Genomic DNA, 21,037 nt, shown 5'->3' on the forward strand with positions numbered 1-21,037 from the left:
TGGTATAATTATGTTACTTCATTAGATAAGGAATAGCATGTTGTGAACCTTAAATGCCAACTATATGCTGTTCAAATTTGTTAACGGCTGCATGCAACGTCAACAAACCTATATCTATGTACACCCTGGCAAAAAAAACCTATCTATATCCATCGGAAAAAAAGAACTACTCTCTCCATTCCTAAACATAAGAAGTCATAAATTTGTTCAAAGTCAATATATTCCAAGTTTGAGCAAGTTTATAGAAAAATCTATTAAAAGCTACAATGTACTGATCTGGCTAATAGATTTTTCTCTACATTTGGTCAAATTTGAAGAAATTTGACTTTAGACAAAATTTGAACTTCTTATTTTTAGAAATAGATGTAGTATATGGCAAACTGTTTGTCTCATGTTCAATTTTGTTACATTCGGGATGCCGGATGAATTAGTGTTCAGAAGCGTAGGCACCCGCTCAAGTTGCTTGACAAAACAAAGAGATCACTCTGCGTGGCAGAGATCAATGCCGGATACATGTCACTGAAGAGCAAAATAAAGTTCACTAAAATTATTCCAATCACATCTGTTTTGTCTAAGAGTGTGTTTGAGACGGCTCTAGCTCCGCGGATTTGGTGGAGGTGGTCATTCATAACTTCACATTTTTGTGGAGTTAGAGCTGTGATTAATTTAGAAATGCAACGAGATAGGACTACAAAATATTTCTCAATTATCTACAGCTGCAGTTAGCATCGTTTTTGTGAACAAATGGATCCAGTTTTAATGTTTCATTCAAAAAGAGAAGAAACAAGACTCGTAGAGAGAGAGAGGAGAAACAAGAATCCATCCATTCGGTTCACCCGAGAATCCCTCGATCGATCTGGTCTTGGCGCCGCGTACACGGACAGATCATGGATCGATTCACAAGACTACGCATCGTCCCCTATATATTCGGCAACTCGTAGCCCGGCATCCAATCTGTAGCCGCCATAATACCATGTATCGGAGGCGGCCCCGGCGGTGGTCGGACCTCCCCCCGGACCTTGTCCGCGAGATCTCCCTCCGCCTGCACGACGCCGGCGACTTCGTCCGCTTCCACGCCGTCTGCACGCCATGGCGGGAGTACTTATTACTCGACCCGCTGCCTCGAACCCAGCAGCAGCAGCAGCAATTCCTTCCCTGGCTCCTCGCCCCGGACAAGAAGCGCGCCGACTCCCTGAATCTCAGATGCGTCTTCTCCAAGGCGACTTTCCGCGCGCCGCCGCCCGCGCACCGGGGCTGCAACTGGGTGGCCGCCGCCGACGGCACGGCCGTCCGGTACTTCAGCGATTGCCCCAGTGGCCTGCCTGGGCTCCACGACCCTCTCACCGGAGCCGTCACCCGCCGCCTGCCTTTCTTCCCGAAGAAGAAGCTCCACTGGCTCTGGGAGGAGAACCTCGGCGGCATCGTCTACGGCGACGGCGCCGTCCTTCTGTACAACGACCCGCACGAGGACGACGATGACTGGTTCAGGGTGGCGCTCCTGCGTCCCGGGGGCACGGACGGGGATCATCAGTGGACGGTCGTCGAGAGGACCTTCGAGGAGGCCTACTACGGCGAGTGCCGCGCCGCGTACCACGGCGGCAGGATCCTCCTGACCGTCGAGGCCAGCCTCTGGCACGTCGTGAGTGTTCCCCCGGACGGCGCCACGGCCACGAGCGCCAGCGACGACGTGCTGGTGCCGAGGTCGTGGCTACCGGGCGAGGACGAGGACTACGACTACCACTACAGCTACGTCCTGGAGTCCCGCGGCGAGCTTCTGTGGGTGTCGCTCCAGCTCCTGGCGGACTGCTGCCGCCTGCTGCTGGCTCGTGCGCTCAAGGTGTCCGTGCACGTGCTGGAAGAGGGGGAGGACGGGGCGCCGCAATGGGTGAGGAAGGAGGACTACGGCGGCCGGAGCCTGGCCGACCGTGTGCTGTTCCTGGGCTGGCCCAACAGCTTCGCCGTCGACGCGTCGCGGCTGGGCGTCGACGGCGGCTGCGCCTACTTCGTGTTCGAAGACGAGGACGGCCCGCCTCATCAGCGGTTCGGCGTGTTCAGGTACGACCTCGTCCACGACGAGGCTGTGCTCCTCGAGTGGCTGCCTAAAGGATGGGACGACGTCATGTGTACCTGGCTCGTTCCCCGGCCCCATTGCCCCGATCCAGGTACCTAATGCTCCTCAACCATAAATAAGTACTTTTGATAACGGATGCAACCGTATCAATTTTAGCTAGCCTAATTCTGGCTCGATCGAAGAAAACAATATACGTCCTAATTTAAGGAACGAAGGAAGTCTAACGTTTGAAATTTCTAACGATATAATTTTTGATATAAAACTCAAGTCGTATTCGTTAAATCATCGACATAGCGATATGCGTAGACCTTGTATATACTAAAACAGAGGGAGTAAGTACTGTGCACGAAATTCGCGTACCAAACAAATGGCAGTCAACTGGAATTTTATTAGTGAATCCTATTTTTTAACCCTCTATTTTGATTTTTGGGACAAAAATTACCTCATTTAACGAAAATTTCTCCCCCAAACTTGTGCCAGTGGGTCTGTTAGTTTTTCCCATTTAGTGAAACTCTGGTATCAGGAAAATCGATGAGGCTCGCGACGAGCTTTGAGATGGCCAACATGGATGTGGCAGCCGACTGGCTGCTCGTCAAGTCTTGTGAGCAGCACAGAAACATCGTTCGCAAGGTCGCTACTACGACTGCACAATGCGAGGTTCATGAGCACAACCAGAGCACCACTTACAGGAACACGCGAGCGTTGTTGATTTCTCCAATACAAAAGTTTCACTAAATTGGGTAAAATATGGCACAAGTTCCACTAAATGGGGAAAGCGGGAAAAAGTTCCATTAAATGGAACAATCACCGTCATAAATGACGAAGTTGGTGCTAAATATGGAATTCACTCTTTATTAACAAATTACATTCATTCAAGCAGCCATTTGATCTACGTTGAGGTTCATCTTTTTTTTTCTTTATGACGGGAAGTAGTTAGGTCTAAAGAGTTAGTCTAGGGAGAATTTTAGATTGGAAGTCTGATTTTATCATGAACATGACATGCTAGTTGTGTTTAGTTATACACTTCCCGAGAAATAAACACTTGGGCTCACTGAAAGAAACAAACGATCACAATATGAATTCCCTTCTTTTCCTGACGCCCTAAAATCTCTAGAGAGGACTCTAATTCAAAATTATTTCTGAGTTCCACAAGTCGGAGCGTCGTCACTACAAGTGGAGGAAAGCTTGGATTGAGGAACCGACATGGAAAGGTTAGCTGTAGGGTCTCTGATGGTCTAGACCTCTTTGGTTCGCATGATTGGAGAAACGAAAGGATAGGAAAAATCCAGGATTGTGCTGCCATGTCCACTCGAATCATACAAGATTGTGTTGCAGCAGAGTTTGCTAATTTGATTGAAAAAGAGAAAAACAAAGAAACCTTAAAGAGGTTTGAGCGGATGGATAAAAAATCCAATGAAATGTAGTAAAAGTGATCCTTATGAGAAAATTCCTGTGGGGTCTATTTTTAAAATCAAAAGACTCACACCCGCAAAAAAAAATCAAACGACTCACGTAGGATAAAAGAATTCCTGAATTCCAATCCGCCAAAATTTTGAATCAGGAGTCTTGATGATGGGAATGTCTCGGAGACGGGGAAGAGGCTATGAAAAATTCTAGCTGCCTAGCTATGCAATAAGGCCTCTCAAAACTTTGATATATTTTGCTCGCTCAGGAAATCTACAAGAGATCGCAGGGTGGACAGCACCAAAGACAGCCGCAGACACCTCCAACTCCAACGAGCAATATTACTCGGATCGCTAAGCAATACGAGTCTTGTTTCCGGGTGATAGTACGCAACCTGCCACTCAAGGTGAACAACACACGCCTGCAACACTTCTTCAACGACTACGGCAAAGTGTCCCACGCTGAGGTGATCTACTACCGGAAGACCAAGACCTCACAGGGTATCGGGCTCGTCACCATGGCGACGATGCATGCCAAGCAGGAAGATGCTCTCGCTTCTCTCAACGGACTGGTCAGTTAACCCTGATAGAGTTTGCGTTCGTTCGTGTTTTAATTTTTAGACGTACTGAATTAATTAATGATCGATCAAATCCATTCTCCTTCTTTCATGTGGAGTCATGCAGATATTGGACGGATGTAGACTGGAGGTGAGCTTGATAGAGAAGGGCGGCCGCCGGCGGCGGCAGCGGCGGCGGCGTAAGTCTTCCCCTACAGCAGCGTAGATGGTCGGATCCTTTGGCTGCCATGTATATTGCGATTTATTTCTCATACTACCATTTTTTTTGTTGAAATCAACGTTAATTTCGTTGACGAGCGAAGGCTAGTTATTGTGAAGAAATTATTCATTCTTGACTCAGACTTCTATATACACCCGGCCTTCTTTTACATGACGGTAGTACTGTCGTGTCGCGCTTCAAGTACTGTATTATTAATTGTTACGCAGTAGCCAGTACGGAACTTGAGCATTGCTCAACTTGGGGAGTCAGGGAGCAAAAGGCACCGAGTCATCTTTTTCTACTCGAGAGGCGACTAAAACGAAACTAAAAGATGACGATACGCTGGCGTCCATGCATGGATCATTTAACGCAGAGCTAATCAGAATACTCAGCCCAGACTGGTTTCTCTTGGGCTAGCTCAGCCCAGACTGGCCTGCACTAAACTGAGATAGCAGCTGCCATGGGCTTTGGAATTGAGCGGATCATATCGTTAGAGTGTGCCCTGGTGAAGCCTGTTCAGCCGGATTCAAATTTTAGGTTCAGCCGCAATGTGTCACTTCTTCGTCCGTTTCAGTGTTAATAAAAAAAAACCAGGGTTATAAAGCTGTCAAACAAAAACAGGGTTATACACAGTGTGTGGTCATATCTCAGGTGTCTGGCTTAAAATTTTGTCGATGGTATTAAAGTTCTTAAGCTCACTTCTTCGTCGAAAAAAAAAAAGAGAGACAGTATTAAAGTTGTAAGATTAGTATCTGGACCAACACTCTCTCCTTCATTGTTCGTTCTGAATCTTAATACATGATGCCGATGAAGGAAAGCACCTTGTGGATCGAATATCACTTTCAGTGGCTAGGAATTAACTTGCGGTCTATTCGGCCCTCCTGCGGCAGAGCAATCCACGTGATAATTAACCCCGTACCGGTACATCTACAGCTCGATCGAACCGAGGCGACCGCATCAATCACGTACTACGTTTTACTCCTCCTAGTCCTTCCTAGGCAGCTAGCACACCAGCTGCACCGCGGAAGCGCGCACGGCCACGGCCCACGCGACACATGCATGCACCGCATGACGGGCTCCGCTCCAGGCAGACGTTTCCTCAAATCAAAGCAAATCAAACGATCAATCGACGCGATGCATCATATACGTGTGTCCGTAGATCCGCGTGCAGCAAGCCGGCTGTTGGTGCATGAGGGCGATCAATTCAAAAGAGCATCCAACGCCGCGGGTCGATCGAGTATTTGACGGCTGCGTGTGTGCATGCATGCATGCACGGGATCGAGGAAGAGAGGACCGCGCGCGCGCGCGCACAGTCGCGCAGTACGTCGCTCTCGGTCGATCGGCACCCCGGCCGGGCCCTTGATTTGATGGTTTCCCACCATCATCACTGTCATCAGGGGCAGCGGCAGCGGCGCGGAACACGTAGCCTAGCTAGGCCGCGCCCGCGCGCGCGGTTACACGCACACACGCAGAGACGGATCGGAGACGGGCACGTCCCAACGAACCCAACGCACTGTGTGCTCTCACAAACCGCGCTGGGCACACAGTAGTAAGTACGGTACCCAAACGCAGGGGTTTGTGGCCCTCTTGCCGCTGCCCGGCCCCGTACTCCCCCTTGGAACATCCACGGGGCACCTGTCGAGCTCTCTCCACCCCTGCGCCGCGTACAAAATCCCACGAGAGGTGCGTATGCATGCATATGATCATCGATGAAACGCGCGCGATGCGACCGACCAATAATGCATGCGCTGCAGTGTCGACCGCTCACCTGCACGCTGGCTGCAGCTTAATCAGCGCGGGGGGCAACTAGATTTGTTCGCGCTCAGGTCTGCGCGATTCGCTTTGCTTCTGTCGGGAGAGAATCAAGAGAGAGGGGAGGACTGGGGGAGATCGATCGATCGATCAATTAGACGGCGCTTTAGGAGGGGGATCGACCTCATGCCAGCCAAAACCACACGAATCGATCCATCCAGCGGTGTGGTGGTGGCGGCGTCAGGCCGGGTACGTACACGACGACTTTATTGGCCAGACGAGGGTCGTCGATCGTCGTCGTTCTGTTAACTTTATTAGCTCTCCATGTGCATGATCAGTTCTGATCTAGCAAAAGGAACATTTTTTGTATGAGGGTGCAGGGTCAGCATTTTTTTGTTTGACTCCATCTTGGCTTGTGATGTGTTGCAGATGAGTGACTGACTGACTGACTGTTGCAGAAGATCAGATAAGTGTAGCCGGCCAGTTCAACCTCTTCTCCATGTAAGCTAGCAGATTGTTCGTTCCAGAGAGCTGAAGATTCTAAGCAAGTCTTTGGATGTCTCTCGTGCATCGTACGGTAGCATATATAGCTCTTGACCTCCAAGGGAAAAGCAAAGGGAAACCTGTCAGCAGGCAATAGCCGCAAGGGTCATATATAGCCGTAGCATATGATTACCTGCTTTTGCCCCCACAAGGCGTCTCCTATTTTCACAAACTCCCCTTGGATGTTGAATTCATCTTCCTTGCTTAATTGAATTTGCATACCAGTAGAGCTCACAGGGAATACATACGGAGTAATTAAACTCAACCTGTGCTTTGCTTGGGTACACACGCTTCTTCATATTCCCCCTGATAGATTCCAGGCATGATACACATGTGTGTGCAGCCAGCAGATCTACCTCGAGCTAGCTAGCTGGCGATCATCGACGGCTCACTTATGTCACGTACGTTACGTATCTCTCGCAACAAAAGCCAAGCCTTTGACTTGTTGCCATTTGTGGCTGTCATTCTGTAAGTGTAACCCCACAGCTTTCTCTGACGGCGATGCACACGAGTCTCTGCCCCGACGAAGATGATACGGCATCATTACAAGCATCTCTCACTCCCCCCTCCAATCCCTATCGATCGCCCCCTGGAAGATGGACTCAAGGACGACGAATAATTAAGCCATATATGTATGTTTTTCCCCACTAACTCACCAAATTGCTCTGACGGAGCACCACCAAATTACTCTGACGACCGTGTAAAATTAAGCATCGGGTGTTCGCCCATGACGGCCTTGGTGTCCGAATCACGGTCGATCTCTGTGCACACAGGGCACATCATGTTGTTTTCGTCTCGCCTGTGCTTCTCAAGTAATTAAGGTTTTTTGAAAAGGGGAGTACAGTGATGGCGGAGCAGTGTGTGGATTAATTAGCGAGCAGTGAACACTGAACAGAGAACACTGCTGCATGCTATAGCTGCTAAGATCCCGCGTCCTGATTAGCCATGATTCGGAGCTACAGCGTCTACATGATTGCTTCAGAAAACGAGTGACCGGAACAGATCGCTCCGCTGATCCCGTTCCGGGGCGAGCGTGATCACAGCCTGGATGATTTGGACTCCTCTCTGACGGCGACATTTTTAACAACAAAATATATATATACTAGTCAAGAAAATACTATACTACTCCGCAGTACAGTAGTACGACATCTCTGGAGATCACAAAGAGGGCACTGTTACTTGCTTCTGCGAAGTAATTCAAAGGAGCACAGCACAGGAGCAGTGCAGCAAACAGCGTCATCTCATGGCTGGCTGGCTGGCCAGGCCAGGGCAGTGAGTGAATGAATGAATGCCGCTGCGCTGCCTGTCTGATGTAGCGTCGTAGTTGTAGTAGCAAGGCCGGCGTCTCTGCTCGATCTGCGGCCTGGCGTAGAAATCATCAATCTCACAATAATGTGGGGGGATCGATCGATCCTCCGCCTCCTCAGCACGCAGCAGCTAGCACTGTCCCAGTGCTGTCCCTGTCTCCGGCCGGGTACTTATCATACAGCTAAAAAGCACCCACAAAACCCCCCATCCAGCAGCCAGCCCCATTCAACAGCTTTGCTTGTTCCTTCTGTCCATGTCCTTTCACAAAGCATCCCCTCCCTCGATCCATCCCTTCTCCATCCAAGTGGGAATTAACCTCGATGTCTTTCGATAGCCAATTGTGTATGGATCATCCAAAGAAATACGTGTGTGGTTGAGGAGGTCAAGAGGGTGATCAAATGATCGATGGACGACAGGCATAATGTCTGAAGGATCTTAATGGTATTTATCGGCTAAAAATTATGTAGTGCCATATTACACATCTTCAATATTCCCCCCTTCGCTTGGAGGGAGGACATATAATCAAAGGTTCTGACTGACGATTGAAATGAGCGTGCATAATGTACCGCGGGGGGAACTATGTACCGGAACTTAATTGTTTTGCAGCTTAGCTAAAACATGGAAGGAGGAGACAGACTATTATGTGGCCGATCGAGCTAGCTAAGCTACCGTAGGCGGCGGCGAGTTCCGTGTCTGTTTGTTCAAAAGAATCATTACACCGGGATCATTGGGAATTAGAAGCTAAGACACTACTAGCTAGGGGCCCAACATTGTTAGGTTGAATTTCAGCAGACTCGTCGAGAGTGCTTCCATGGATGATGGCAAGCTGACTGGCTGGCTGGCTGGCTTCTCTCTTATGTACAGCGGGCGGCTTTTCGAGCTTTCCCCCCAACGATGTCAAAGCTCCATTTTCATGTGGACTGTTTGCAATGAACCTGATCCGGCGTGAATTTTAACATCAGAATTGGTTGAAAAAAGATGCAAGAAATTCAGACACCAGCTTGAAAGGGAACTGAAAATTGGCTTTTTACCGTCGTAGCTGTTGGAAGAAGTGGCGATCTCCTGACTCTGCCCCATGTCCATTTGAACAACGCTTTGCAGATCTTGCCAGAAAGCTCCAACCTGCGAAAGCAGCACCGGATTACTCACCGTCAGTATCGGTTCCACAAACATTGTGCAAGCTCAAGCAAAATCAGGCATGGTTGCGCAAAATTGTTATGTTACCTGAGAGGCGGCGTCGCTGACTCCGTTGAGGAAATGGTGGTGTGAGCCCATCGGCCTGCAGAACGCCGGGTCTAGCTGGTGGTGCATGGAGCCCTGATCGTCCATGCCGTCGGTCATGCCGCAGTCGAGAGGGTTACTCCCCTGGTGAGGCTGGCTCATGTAAGGGAGCGGCGCACCTGATGCCTCCAGCGGGAAATGCGAGCTCTGCAACTGGCCACATGACTGCTGCATCTGATCATCACAAGCCAAATTGGAAAAGAAAAAAAATGAGATAAGTTAAGCCAGTCAGTTGCCCCAACAAGAGAGGAACCAAATGTAGCAACGGGGATCATGAATGCTTGTCCTCACATCTTTAGCGAGGAGGTTGGGCAAATTGTTGAAGTCCAGCTGGGGGTTCACCGTGGCCAGCTTCATGGACAGAAACTGCAAAATGGGCATTGAAAGGCAGAGGTTATTTTTTTTTAGAGTTTAGACTGCAGCCATCTGCGTTTTGCTCGGTTCTAAAACGGCAAGTGCCGCGGTTTTTTTTAATCATTCTGCGTATGTGAGTCGACAATGGCCAAAAGTAATAATTATACCTCGACTTGCCGTTGCAGCGATTGCACATAGTTTATGATCTCATCGAGCATGACAGCCTTGCCAACTACCTGAAACAGGTAAACATTTCCTCATTTCCGATCTGAGCACACCAAGCTAAGTTGTACAGCGAATGCAACGATGGGTGCTTTTGTTTTTTGTTTGCAGTTACCTTGTTGCAGCCAGGCACGAGATCCTGCAGCAGCTTCATCCTTTGGCTGATCTTCTCTCTTCTGACCTGAATTATTGTTCGCCAAGGGATTACGAGAAAGCAAAAACATAAATCTACAGCGAAGATGATCACAGCAGCAAGCAATGTGCAATGCAAGAGAGGCCCCAAAAAGAATGATGCGTACCCTCTCGGCGAGGCTGTGGCTGTCCGTGGCCTCTCCGCGCCGCGCCCGGACATGGATGTAGTCCTTGGGCGGCTCCGGGAGCTTCGAAGCGCCAGCGTCCTTCCCCTGCTTCTTGCCGCCGCCGTTCTCGCTGCTGCTCTGCGCGGCCTTCCCCTTGGCGCAATTCTCCTCCGCGCCATTGCTCTCCTCCATGGATTTGCAACGCTTCGCGGCCGAGTCCTCCTGCAAATTAAGCACCGTACAGTAAAATCTTTCGCTCCCGTCGGGGTACATCATGCTGCTACAGACGTAGCTGAGCGGAATTCTGCGCGTACGGCGTACCTTGGCGAGGAGATCCTTGGCGGAGGTGGACATGGAGCTGTCCTTGCCTTTCCCCTTGCTGCCGGCCTTCCGCTTCCTCGCATTGCCGTCGGGAGCGCCCTTGAGCGCCATCTCGGACGCCGGATCGGACACCGAAGACTCGTCCCGGGCGTTCCCGAGCTCCAGCTCCTTCAATGCGCCGATCGGGCCGTCGTCCGGGAGGCCGAATTGCCCCGGGCCTGGGCCACCGAAGCCGGAGAGCCTGGCGGCCCGCTCGGCGAAGCCTGGGTCGGCGAGGAACTGGTCCAGGGAGCCCATGGGCATCAGGTTCTCCAGGGTCGGCAAGCCACCGCCGGAGCCACCACCGGCCTGCGGCGGCGGGTAGTGGTGGTGGAACTGCCCCATCATGGAGAGGTCGAGCTTGGGCGGCGGCGTGCCACCGTAGTGCGGCGAGATCCCGTGGAGAGCGAGGCCCTCGGTCGCCGTCGAGTTGGACGCCGCCGGGGAGGAGACCATCGAGCCGAGCGCCGGGTCGAGGTGCGCCCCGGCGCCACGATGCGCGGGCGCGTCCATGGACTGGTCCCAGTTGAGGTTCAGGAAGCACGACGGCGCCGTCGCTTGCGGCGGCGGCAGCTGGTCCGGCGGCCCGCAGTTCATCCCGTCGCCGGCCGGAATCGCGCCAAGATCTGTGCAGCAAGCCCCGCAATTGCCCAGATGAATCCCGAGCACACTGGAGAAGAAGAACCCTCCTGGCGCTGACGACGAGGCGAGACGCGAGACAGCCCCCAATCAAGCAAAGAAACGCGGGAGGCAAGTAGCGCAGCTGCCACCAAATCCCACTACGGGGCCGGAGATAAGGTCCGTCCGGGAAGGTAAAGGCAGGAGCTTTTCGTGTGCGTGACAACGCAGGAGGGGGGGGGGGGGAAAGTGGGACGGCGAACAGTAAAGGAGTGGGAAAGAAGCACCTAAAACAAAGCAAAAGCTTGCGCAGGCAAAAGCAGAGAGAGAGAGAGAGAGAGAGAGAGAGAGAGAGAGGAGCCTCAGCCTCTCAGCTCGACTCAACAACAAGCAAGCGGGGCTGGTACTACTACTGGTAGCAGTAGAAGTAGAGGGAATTCCGAAGTAGAGGATGCAAGAGGGGCGGTATGTATATAGGTCCAGGATGGCATGGGTCAAACTTGGATGGGGCTACGTGCATCATTCAGCTCAGCCTTTCCTGCCATGAAACAAGGAAGGAAGCTGGAGAGAAAAGCGCTGGGGAGATGCAGAGCTCATCTCATCTCTACTGGGGGAGCAGAGGTGGGGGAAAGGAAGGAAGGAAACAGAGAGTGTGGAGCGAAGAACCAAAGGGGATGATGATGATGCATTGCATTTTGCTTTGGCCCGGAGCTTCCTTCATCTCATCATCTGTGCTGTGCAAGCATTAAAAAAAGGGTCTGGAATTAACTATGGCAAGATTGGAGATGATTTATTTTACATTTGTTCATGTTTTGTTTTCGATCCAAAGGGTATATTTAAAAATGGGAAGGGGAGGATGTGAAGGTGATGGTCCCTAAGCAGGGTTGCTGTTGCTTTGCTTGCCCATGGAATTGAGAGGATGAACCAATCATTAAATTTGTGAACAGGGGAAGGCCACAAGGGGACAGAGGATGCTTGGTAGTTTGGGTTGGATCCTACTACTGCTAGTTCCTAGCCAACGGAATAAAAACGTTTTTAATCATTATCTAATTTTTTTAGAATTCTCAGCATGGAGCAGTACGCAGCCCATTGGATGGAACTACCCGGCGTGATTTGTTCTTGTGCGCCGCGAGAACTGTTCGAGGTTGATTGGGGTTTTTATCCCCTTCTGTTGGATGATATTTAGGGCCTTTGGAGCACTCCGTTTGGGTCTCTCCTCGCCATACTTTTCTCCGAATTTTTTGCTCCAATCCCCCCCCCCCCCCCCCCCTCTTTTTGCTATGCTGAATTGCTATCAATTAAAGCTTCCATTGTGTAATAAAATCTTTTGCATGGAGACAAATGTCGATGGTACTTGTGAAACAGAGGCATGCGATTTAAGGGAAAGAAGAAGAAGGTGTACGAGCATGCAAATGGCATGGAATACGAAGGCCGGTCGAGCGTGAGAGGTATTATGATTGGCCTTGCGAGATTTGTTCAACACATGTGCTCATGAGACGTGAATACTCGTACTGTACGACACATCCACACTAATGACAGCATTGAAGCCACAGTATAGTGTGGACGCCTCACACCACACCCCCACTTGCTGTTGCCGCTATATCGTACTATAACACAAATCATCTGCAGATGTGAAAATTGCGTCGAATTTAGAATTTACAAATGGACGATCAAGACAGGATCAACACCCTTAATTAGAAACAGATCAATTATTAGTTTAACTCCATTTATCAACTCAATGATGATGTGAAGCAGCAGCGAAGTAGTACTCCAATTTTTTCTGTCACGCTCAGTGTACGTTCCATATATAGCCACGGGAATCCCGTACGAAAAGCAAATTTTCCATTCACGTCCTAAGACAATGTATATCTGCTGACACAGGAGCTTGCTAATTCAAGCTTCGAGGAATGCGATTAGAGACAGTTCGTCGATGATCAGTAGTACGTACACAGCCAAGCACTCAACTCAACAGACAAGTGCTAGTGGAGATTTTTTTTTTCTTCAGGTGCCCCAGACATCTGATCGATCGATCTACCTCGAGCGCAATGCAAAGTTGCAAACGCTATAAAAAATAATCAGATGCTGCTAATGACTGATCAGGACCATCCGTTTCTGCGTGGGATGGGGTCATTGGCCGGATTTGCCCAGGCAGCGCCCCAAAGGACGCAAAATGTCTTGGAATCGCCTAGTACAGCGGATGTACGTATGCAAAGTGTGGTAGGGTAAACCCAACAGTGAACCCCCCATCCTCCTTGTCTGGAAATGATAAAATCTTTACGGGCAAGTCACCCGGGAGGGGAAAGGCGAGGCCATTCGTGTTCGCTTCCGCTGCACTCCTCTTTGCTCTTTTTTTTTGTTGCTTTTCACGGATCGATTAGCCCTGCTATATGGTACAGAAAAATGCTTTCTTAGCTTTGGGGGTTTAGGAACTGATGGGAATATGGGATAGAAGGCAGTGTACACGCCTAGCGCACGGCTGAGATTTCATTTCACCGAGGTTTTTAGTAGTAGGAGCCAGTCCATCATTTTCCACGCGGAAAAACCTCCCACGCTGCAAAAAGGGCATAGGATTTTTTTTTGGTTTTTTTTTCGGGAACGGGGAAGACCCCGGTCTCTGCATCTTGCTAATGAACTGATGGAGCTGGTCCACGTTAGCAGATTTGGTAGCCAGCAATTGTTTGTTAATTTTGTTGAGTTTCAGTGCGTTGAAAATGCTTATCTCCAATGTTATAGAAGTTCAATTTTAGGTATATGCAGTATAAATTCGTACGCACATTTATATTTGTTTCTCTGAGCTTAAAGAGAAAAATATAATCAAAATCCTACTGTTGATTTCCTTAAATTAAGCTTTTGAGTCGGCTGACTAGAGTTCTGTTAAATTTCAATCATGTGTGTTCCCGAAACGTCCTGAATTGAAGTCACGGGAATGGTCCTGAACATTGGCACCACATTTTCCGCAACGACGAAGAAAAAACGTCCGAAGCCGACTTGCTGGGGCTTGACTCGTACGTCCTCCCTCCTCCTAAAATTCTGAGGCATGAAGGCCGTCGAGGCAGTTGTTAATTAAAGATCTCGTGTCAATTTTCTACTAGCTGCTAGGAAGGAGAGGGATGAACTGGAGAAAGCCGATTTCTTCTCCGGCTTAATGAATTTTAAAATGTCCCTGATAGAAATGGAACTGATCCACCGTCTCAAAACCAATGGGATGGATCGGACAAAACCGTGGACTGACGTGCTTGCCTTTTTCCTTGGCGCTGATGGGACGGCTCGGAGGGTTCATAGCCTGAGCTGGCAAAGCCCGCATACACAACATTGCTGCTAGCGGTGATTTTTAATTTTCTACACTTGCACTTCAGTTCTCTTTGCTGTTCTTCCAGTTCTGTTTGTGTAGCCTGCAAACACGCGCAGATGCAGATGGGAATTTGAAACTGGCGCATGCAGAACGGCCTGCCTAGGCCTGAACTGAAGTGCGCTCTGTCAGCTCTCGTACTAAAATTAAGTGTCGCCGGCCGGTTAAATGGTTTAATTATGCTCCAAATGCAAACACTAGCTTGCACCTAACAGTTTGGCAGCTAATTGTGTTCTTCAGAGATGCGCGGCTTACTCTAATCGCCGGCCTCGGGATCGCTGCTGACAGTCACATGCTTGCTGTTGAGGCCAGCACAAAATAATATACAGGGAAAGGGATTTACAGAGAAAGAGAGGACACTAGACAATCAGACATACTGTATCTCCCTGAAATGGAAGGAAGTGACTGCAACCAATGAACCCATCGATCTCCTAAAGCTACTGCCAATTAGTCCTTCATTAATTAACTAACCCAGCTCTGATTTTAACTCCCCCTCTCTCTTCCAGTGGACTTTTACTAGTAGTATAATTTTAACTTCTGATTTGGAGTCGGGAGACGATCGAGGCCACGATACAGAAATCCTCTGGTACGACAACACTGCCGGGTAGAGTAGGTGTTTCAGTGTGGAGGGTAAGCGAGGACCATTAATTTAGCAAGCATGCTTGCAGCCCCCCTTGATGCATATGACTCCCACGAAGTTCCATCCTCTGAAAAAGCCGACACAAAGAAACGCTTAATCGCACCAAACAAAACGTGCTACGGGAGCATAAGAATGTGTTGGATCGATCCATGCCATGGCTGCCGGGCATATAACCGGGACCATATATACATGGCCCTAGCTCCTTTATGAGTTGCTGCTGGTGCTGGTGTAAACCGTGTAGTACTACTACTGATCATATAGTTTGCTCCGGCCTTTGGTTGCAAGCAAAGGAAGAGCGATCCTTATCGCCTTATCGGAGGAGCAGGCCGGGACGGAGGGTGGTTAACTGGTTAGTTGTTGGTTAACATCTCCGTGGCAATCATTTGGACCCGGAAAGGCCAGCAGGAAAAATAATTAGATAGGATTGAATTGAGTCGAGTTGAGCGACAGAGTGAGAGGTGAATGCGGCTCGCCGACGCCGGAGTGAGCCACAAGCAAGGCAAGGCCGCAACGAGTGCTGGGCTCCAAGGAGAACAGGGGAGGTAGTAGTAGGACTTTAGTGGTAGCCGCTTGATATAAAATTGGGTTTGCTTTTTTAATCAGACATGGTAGTTTTCTTGGAGTTGATGCCAGCTTATACTCCTATATAGGGAGTGGAGTACAATTCGTTTAGTTTGTGATTAGTTTAAGCGTAGATACTACATCCATGGGTGCACTAGTATATTGTACCCCACGAGAGTGTTAATTTATCATGCATGTATATGGGGTTTAAACTTGGGGAATCGATCTGACCCCCCGTCGATCGTGCTTCTAACACACCGGGAGGAAACCGTTGCCGATTTGTTTTATCGATCAAAGGCGTTTGTGGTATAAAACTAGTACGACGACGTCTTGATGATCCCACATTTCTTTGCCGAAAACTTGGCTTCGGTCTCCATCCTTGGCTGGTCAAGGCTGGTTTCTCTCGCCTTTGCCGGCAAATTAACCATCAATCCCTCCCTCGTTGCGACCCAGCTGTTCCGCTGATGCTTACGTCCAGTACATGGACTTTCTTGGGCTTGTGCTCTCAGAACTGCGAGACTCTATACTCGTGACACTCGATAATAAAAATGACTGTGTGTATCAATTGAAAAATGGCTGTGATGCGAGGCCGATGTTTTCTTCTTTTTCGAAAAAAGCATGCGTGAAGCTCGGTTTGGATTATCTTTGCAACTTGCAAGGGCGCACGAAGGCGACTGAGGAGCAAGCTTAATCATCATCATCATAGCCTATTATATCCTTGCCTGCGTATAATTGGGCTTGGATCTGGGTTTTATTCGTGGTACGTGGCACTTCCACAACAGGCCAGGCCAGGCATGCAACAACAGAGCATCTGAACTCAGCACATAAAGGTTCGCCCTAGACGTAGGAGGGGATTAGGGAGGGGGTCTGCAGTAGTAGCAGTAGAGTGCATTAGACAAGACTCGCATAGTACCACCACCTTTGTAGCATCGCATAGCTCTTAGTCTTAAACCTAGCTGCTACAACAATTTTTTTCAATAAAAAAGCTAGTACAACAATCAATCCTAGGTACTACGCACAGTAAAAAAGTATTCACGGAGATTCTCACTTTTATTTTCTTTCTCTCTTTCTCTGGTGCTCTGCAAAAAGTCGAGCTACGTACGTCTTCATCAAAGTAAAAAAAAAACTCAAGCTACATGCTTACATGCATGTTATCCTCACGTACTCGTAGTAAAAAAAACGTATTTATGCGCTACGTACTCATCAAGTACACAGCTACGAGCTACCGCCTACTACCAGGCTACCACGGACCACCACCCGGCGTCCCGGCCACGTTGATTCGGGCCCACACGGCAGCGAAAGCAACTGTACATCCATACGTAGTACAGCCGGGTCAAGATACAGTAGATTCCCTCTCTGCTTGGCAGGAAACTGAGTGAGTGACTACTGAATTGCGTGCATGGATGCAGTCTTTGCAGAGAGTAGAGGAGGAGGGGTACTCCGTCCCCGGCTTTTGGGTCTGAAATTAACCCAGCAATCTGAAAAGGGACCTTGGATCGTAGCTCGATCCGAGCCAGCCAAATTGATTTGACTCCACCAACCGCCCCCCCGGCCGCCGCTTGTCGTCCTGTCACTGTGCCACGCTCACGTGTGTCTTGGAAAATTTGGGGGAGCATTTTGAGACCTCCGTCGTCGGCCGGAGTTTTAATTTTACCGCCTGCTGTGAAACTGCACCTACCGACAGATAGTAAAAACAAACATTTGCCAATGAGCTTATGAGCTGTGTTTGTTGACATTGTGGAAAAGACAGAGAGAAAAGGGAAAGGGAGAAATTCGCAGCGCCATCCGCGAGAGAATTTTTATTTGGCAAAACATTTGGTGCTCTGCAAAGCTTCTGTCTGAAACTCTGAATAGCCAGGCCACCGGCGTTTGATCCACCCGTCTTCTCTCCCTTTAGCAATACGGAAATAAATCCTCGGCTGGAAAAAAGGAAGGGGGCATTCTTCACTGTAGTGTCAGGCAGGCAGGATCGACGCTGCAACCTCCCGATCCCTGCCATTGTCGATTCGCCATAAATCACGTCATCCCAATATCAATCGAGCTACACCGCCTGATTTGTTTGCGTAGCGAAAGCCGAAAGGAAAACAACACTGTTTGATGTGATCCTTTCTTGTTTTGGGACGGGATCAGATCGATCATTCTGGCTATTCGGATCTGAGTTTGTCTTTCATGGCCGCATATTAATTTCAGGGAGAAAAAATAAAATAAAATAAAAGAGTCGGTTGATTGGAATTACATAAATAAATTCAGCTGAGCTTGCTTCCACTTGTTGGTGTGTCATGGACGAGAGAACAGATCGAAATCGATCGACGTTGAAGCCACATTATACTCATAGTTAATGATCTCCCTCTGCCAAGGGACGCCGACATGCCAGGTACGCAGAGGCCAATTTCTAATCAATTCCCTGGCATACTTTAGAGTAGAGTTCAGAGACGAAAAGCAGACGAATTTTTGTAATGGGGATGTCGCCCTTGCTCCAACACCTGTCCATCGGCATCTTTCTGCGTACGCCTTTGACAAACTCTCCTTGCCAATTGGTTACAGCTGCTCCGTTCTGAATCCCAGATCTGGAATGGAACCTTTCGTTCCTGTAAATAATGTGTAGAATGGTACTAGTACTGTCTTGTTTCAACCATTCCCTGCTCCTAATTTAAAAGAACACTGTGCCATGGGGTTGTGAGCTGCTAGCTTAATGAGTTGTGTTGGATGCATGCATGCATGCAACTCGTTACTGAAACCTGTTATGTCTGTCTTGTGTTGGTCAACATTATCAACACTGATTGCAGGGTAATCTATTTATCTACTGTTTATATCATGAAGCCATCACGACCGTCAACACGGGTAAAAAAAATTGAATAGACCTTTCATCCCGCGTGAATAAGTTTGTAACAAACACAACTCTTACTCTCATCACTGTATAGCTGCGCATACCTTGGGCCAGCCCGGGTTTCCGGTCGGGCTTCGTAAAGCTGGCAACAAATGCAAATCCCTGAACGTAGGTAACACTTTTTTGGCATTAAAGTGTATTAAGTAATCATTTTTGAGGTATAAAATGATTTATTATAACTATTTTGTCTAAAAAACTAATTTTAATATTTCAACTCTTTTTAGTACCGGGCTTTGGACCGACTAGAGCCCAAGCCCGGCCCTGGGTGTTAGGCCAAGCAGCCCATCGTCAGGCCTAGGATACTGAATACAACTCTATATTACATATGAATTTGATTTGCTAAAAAAAGAATTTGAAATAAAAAAGAAAACATATAGTGGGTTTCCCAAGGACAAATCTAGGAAGGTGTAGATCAACAAAATCCTCATATTCTAAAAATTTAGCACAAAAAAGATCCTACCGTAAAACTTTAACTAAATCTTATCCCCTTGCTTCATGCCAATCATTTTGGTGTTGAACTGACTAGGTTAACTCCATATAGTTCGGCGTTTAAAAAACTTAGCAATTTCATGAGCAATTGACGTTTTAAAAAACCATCGATTTCACCTCTGAAGATGTTGATTGCTATTGCTAAGTTTTTTCTTTTTTCAATGCGAAGTCATATGGTGTTAACCTTGTCATGATGGCATTGAGCAAATGGCTCATATGTGGTTAAAGTGTCCCGCTAAAGATATTTTTGTTGAACCTTTAGAAGAAAGTTATCTTCATCGATGCACACTCAAAGAAAACTAACAATAGACGTTGTATTGGCAACATATGGCAATGCTAGTGTGAGGGTGAAAAAAGGAAATGCCAAGCTGTATGGACGTAATAACTGACTGAAGAACAATGCCAAATAGGACTACATTTTAGCACAGCGAATTTGCCCACAAAATTTGAGTTTTGCATTTAATCCCCTACATGTCTTGAAGCTAGCATAAGAAAAAAAAAGTGCAAACACAAAATTTTCGTTAAAGTTACTTAGAAAATCTAACCGCTCCAATGCATGGGCCACGCCACAAGTTCTTTCTGAATAAACAACAGATGGAACCCTCAGCCAACAAGATTTTTTTTAACACGACAACAGTTTAACAATTTCCCTCCACTTGTCAATGATTGCCTCGGGTTCCGCAGAGAGCTGATGATCTTATCAGCAACTCAGCGTGATCAGAAACCAACAAATATCTGTAATATCTCATCTCCCGTGCCATGTGGGATTATGCCGCGCTGGTCGATCGATCGATCGGGTCAGGGCAGGGAGTGCGACTGACTAACCCCAAAAATTGATAATCGAGTTCTAGTGTGCAGACGCGCCGCCGGGTCAAGATCTAACCACCGCCATGCATCGAGCGCCACCTTCCAGTTCCAGATTGCATCTCCAGCCAGGGCTCTCGACACCGGCTAGATGGATCGTTTATTCGTATCACTCTAGATATTACATTTGGGGATCGATCAACACCTCGTTGATCTGCCTTCCGTGTGGCATTGTTTGGCACTAGTAAGGCCAAAACAGTTTTGTTTCCAACTTCAAATTTCCCGTAGGAGTCGAATTGCTTCTCCTCGCTGATCTCGTGTTGGAACAGTGGATTTTAAACTGCCAAGAGAGTTGCTGATTAATCAAGAAAAAGTACTACTGACAGAGGATTTCCGTGTAGTGTAGTACTTACTCCTATATAGTCTTCTCCCGACACCGTTGCTGGATCTAATCCTGTATTCCTGTCCCGTCCAGTCCACCCAGGAGCCTGTGCTTTTACAACTCATCACAGCTTTGCTTAGCTAGCTAGGCACACATCAAACACAGTGACTCAAGATTCAAATTAAACAATCAATGGGGCTTTGTTGGTGTTATACTATCTTAGCAGCTTTTAGTTAAGTTGGTGAAAGGAGCATCCATGCAGCACGCACCAGTACACCACTGCTGATGATGTGGAAGGCAAAAAGGCGAGGATGCTTTTTACCGGTGTCTTTCACTGACACCTCCACACTGATCCCCCGGTAACATGGGTTCCAATCATTGAGATAACAGGGGAGAGAGATAAAAATTAGTAGTACCTCAGTAGAAAGTGTCAGTACTAGTGCTGATGCTGATGCTGTATAATTATTGGGTAAGCAAGGGGGGTAGGCTGCTGGTAGGTGCATGGGGTTAAATAGGGGAGAATCGCAGTACACATCCATCTGACTATAGTGCAGAGCTGAGGAGGAGGAGGAGGACAAGTGACATGGAATTGGACAGAGATATCATTGGGACTTGTTTCACTGCAGGAGGCAATGGTGTTGTAGACGGTAGGTCCTCCTTTCCTCGGTGGCCAGGGAAGGCATGTATGTATGCAAGACAGGGCAGGGCATCATCACCAATCAATCAGGGCTGGTAGAGTAGAGTGAGAAACCCCAGTAGCCCAGCAGTAGTAGTATCTATGCCCAGCTCAGCTCAGCTCAGCAGCTCTGATCCTATCGGTAAGAGAACACAACTCAGCGATACTGTGACCCCACGAGTACGTACTACTACGTACGCAGGCAGAAGAGAACATGCAAATGCAGGGATGGAGGCCAGTAGTACAGTCCAGTCAACACTC

The 21,037-nt window shown here is 48.4% G+C and overlaps 2 protein-coding genes across 3 annotated transcripts; one reads left to right on the forward strand and one right to left on the reverse strand.

Annotated features, from left to right (window-relative positions):
* Window positions 1-973: 973 nt before the first annotated feature.
* Window positions 974-4,277, forward strand: LOC112270771. The gene is made up of 3 exons (XM_024458875.1): window positions 974-2,162; window positions 3,744-4,046; window positions 4,159-4,277. The coding sequence occupies exons 1-2, from the start codon at window positions 974-976 to the stop codon at window positions 3,830-3,832; spliced, it is 1,278 nt and encodes a 425-aa protein (XP_024314643.1). The 3' UTR covers window positions 3,833-4,046; window positions 4,159-4,277.
* A 3,998-nt stretch (window positions 4,278-8,275) lies between these two features.
* On the reverse strand, window positions 8,276-11,754 carry LOC100838672 (transcription factor bHLH77). 2 transcript variants are annotated; one of them, XM_003564866.4, is made up of 8 exons: window positions 10,332-11,732; window positions 10,011-10,232; window positions 9,827-9,892; window positions 9,657-9,725; window positions 9,427-9,501; window positions 9,079-9,309; window positions 8,886-8,976; window positions 8,276-8,789 (listed from the first exon to the last, which is right to left on the reverse strand). In XM_003564866.4, exons 1-8 carry the CDS (start codon window positions 10,965-10,967, stop codon window positions 8,752-8,754), a joined length of 1,428 nt encoding a protein of 475 aa, XP_003564914.1. In that variant the 5' UTR covers window positions 10,968-11,732; the 3' UTR covers window positions 8,276-8,751. The 2 variants fall into 2 exon arrangements, with proteins under 2 accessions (XP_003564914.1, XP_010232732.1); XM_010234430.3 differs by having other exon boundaries at window positions 10,011-11,754.
* Window positions 11,755-21,037: the final 9,283 nt, after the last annotated feature.

Source organism: Brachypodium distachyon, chromosome 2 (assembly GCF_000005505.3).
Source record: "Brachypodium distachyon strain Bd21 chromosome 2, Brachypodium_distachyon_v3.0, whole genome shotgun sequence".
In the NCBI taxonomy this organism is placed as follows: Eukaryota; Viridiplantae; Streptophyta; class Magnoliopsida; order Poales; family Poaceae; genus Brachypodium; species Brachypodium distachyon.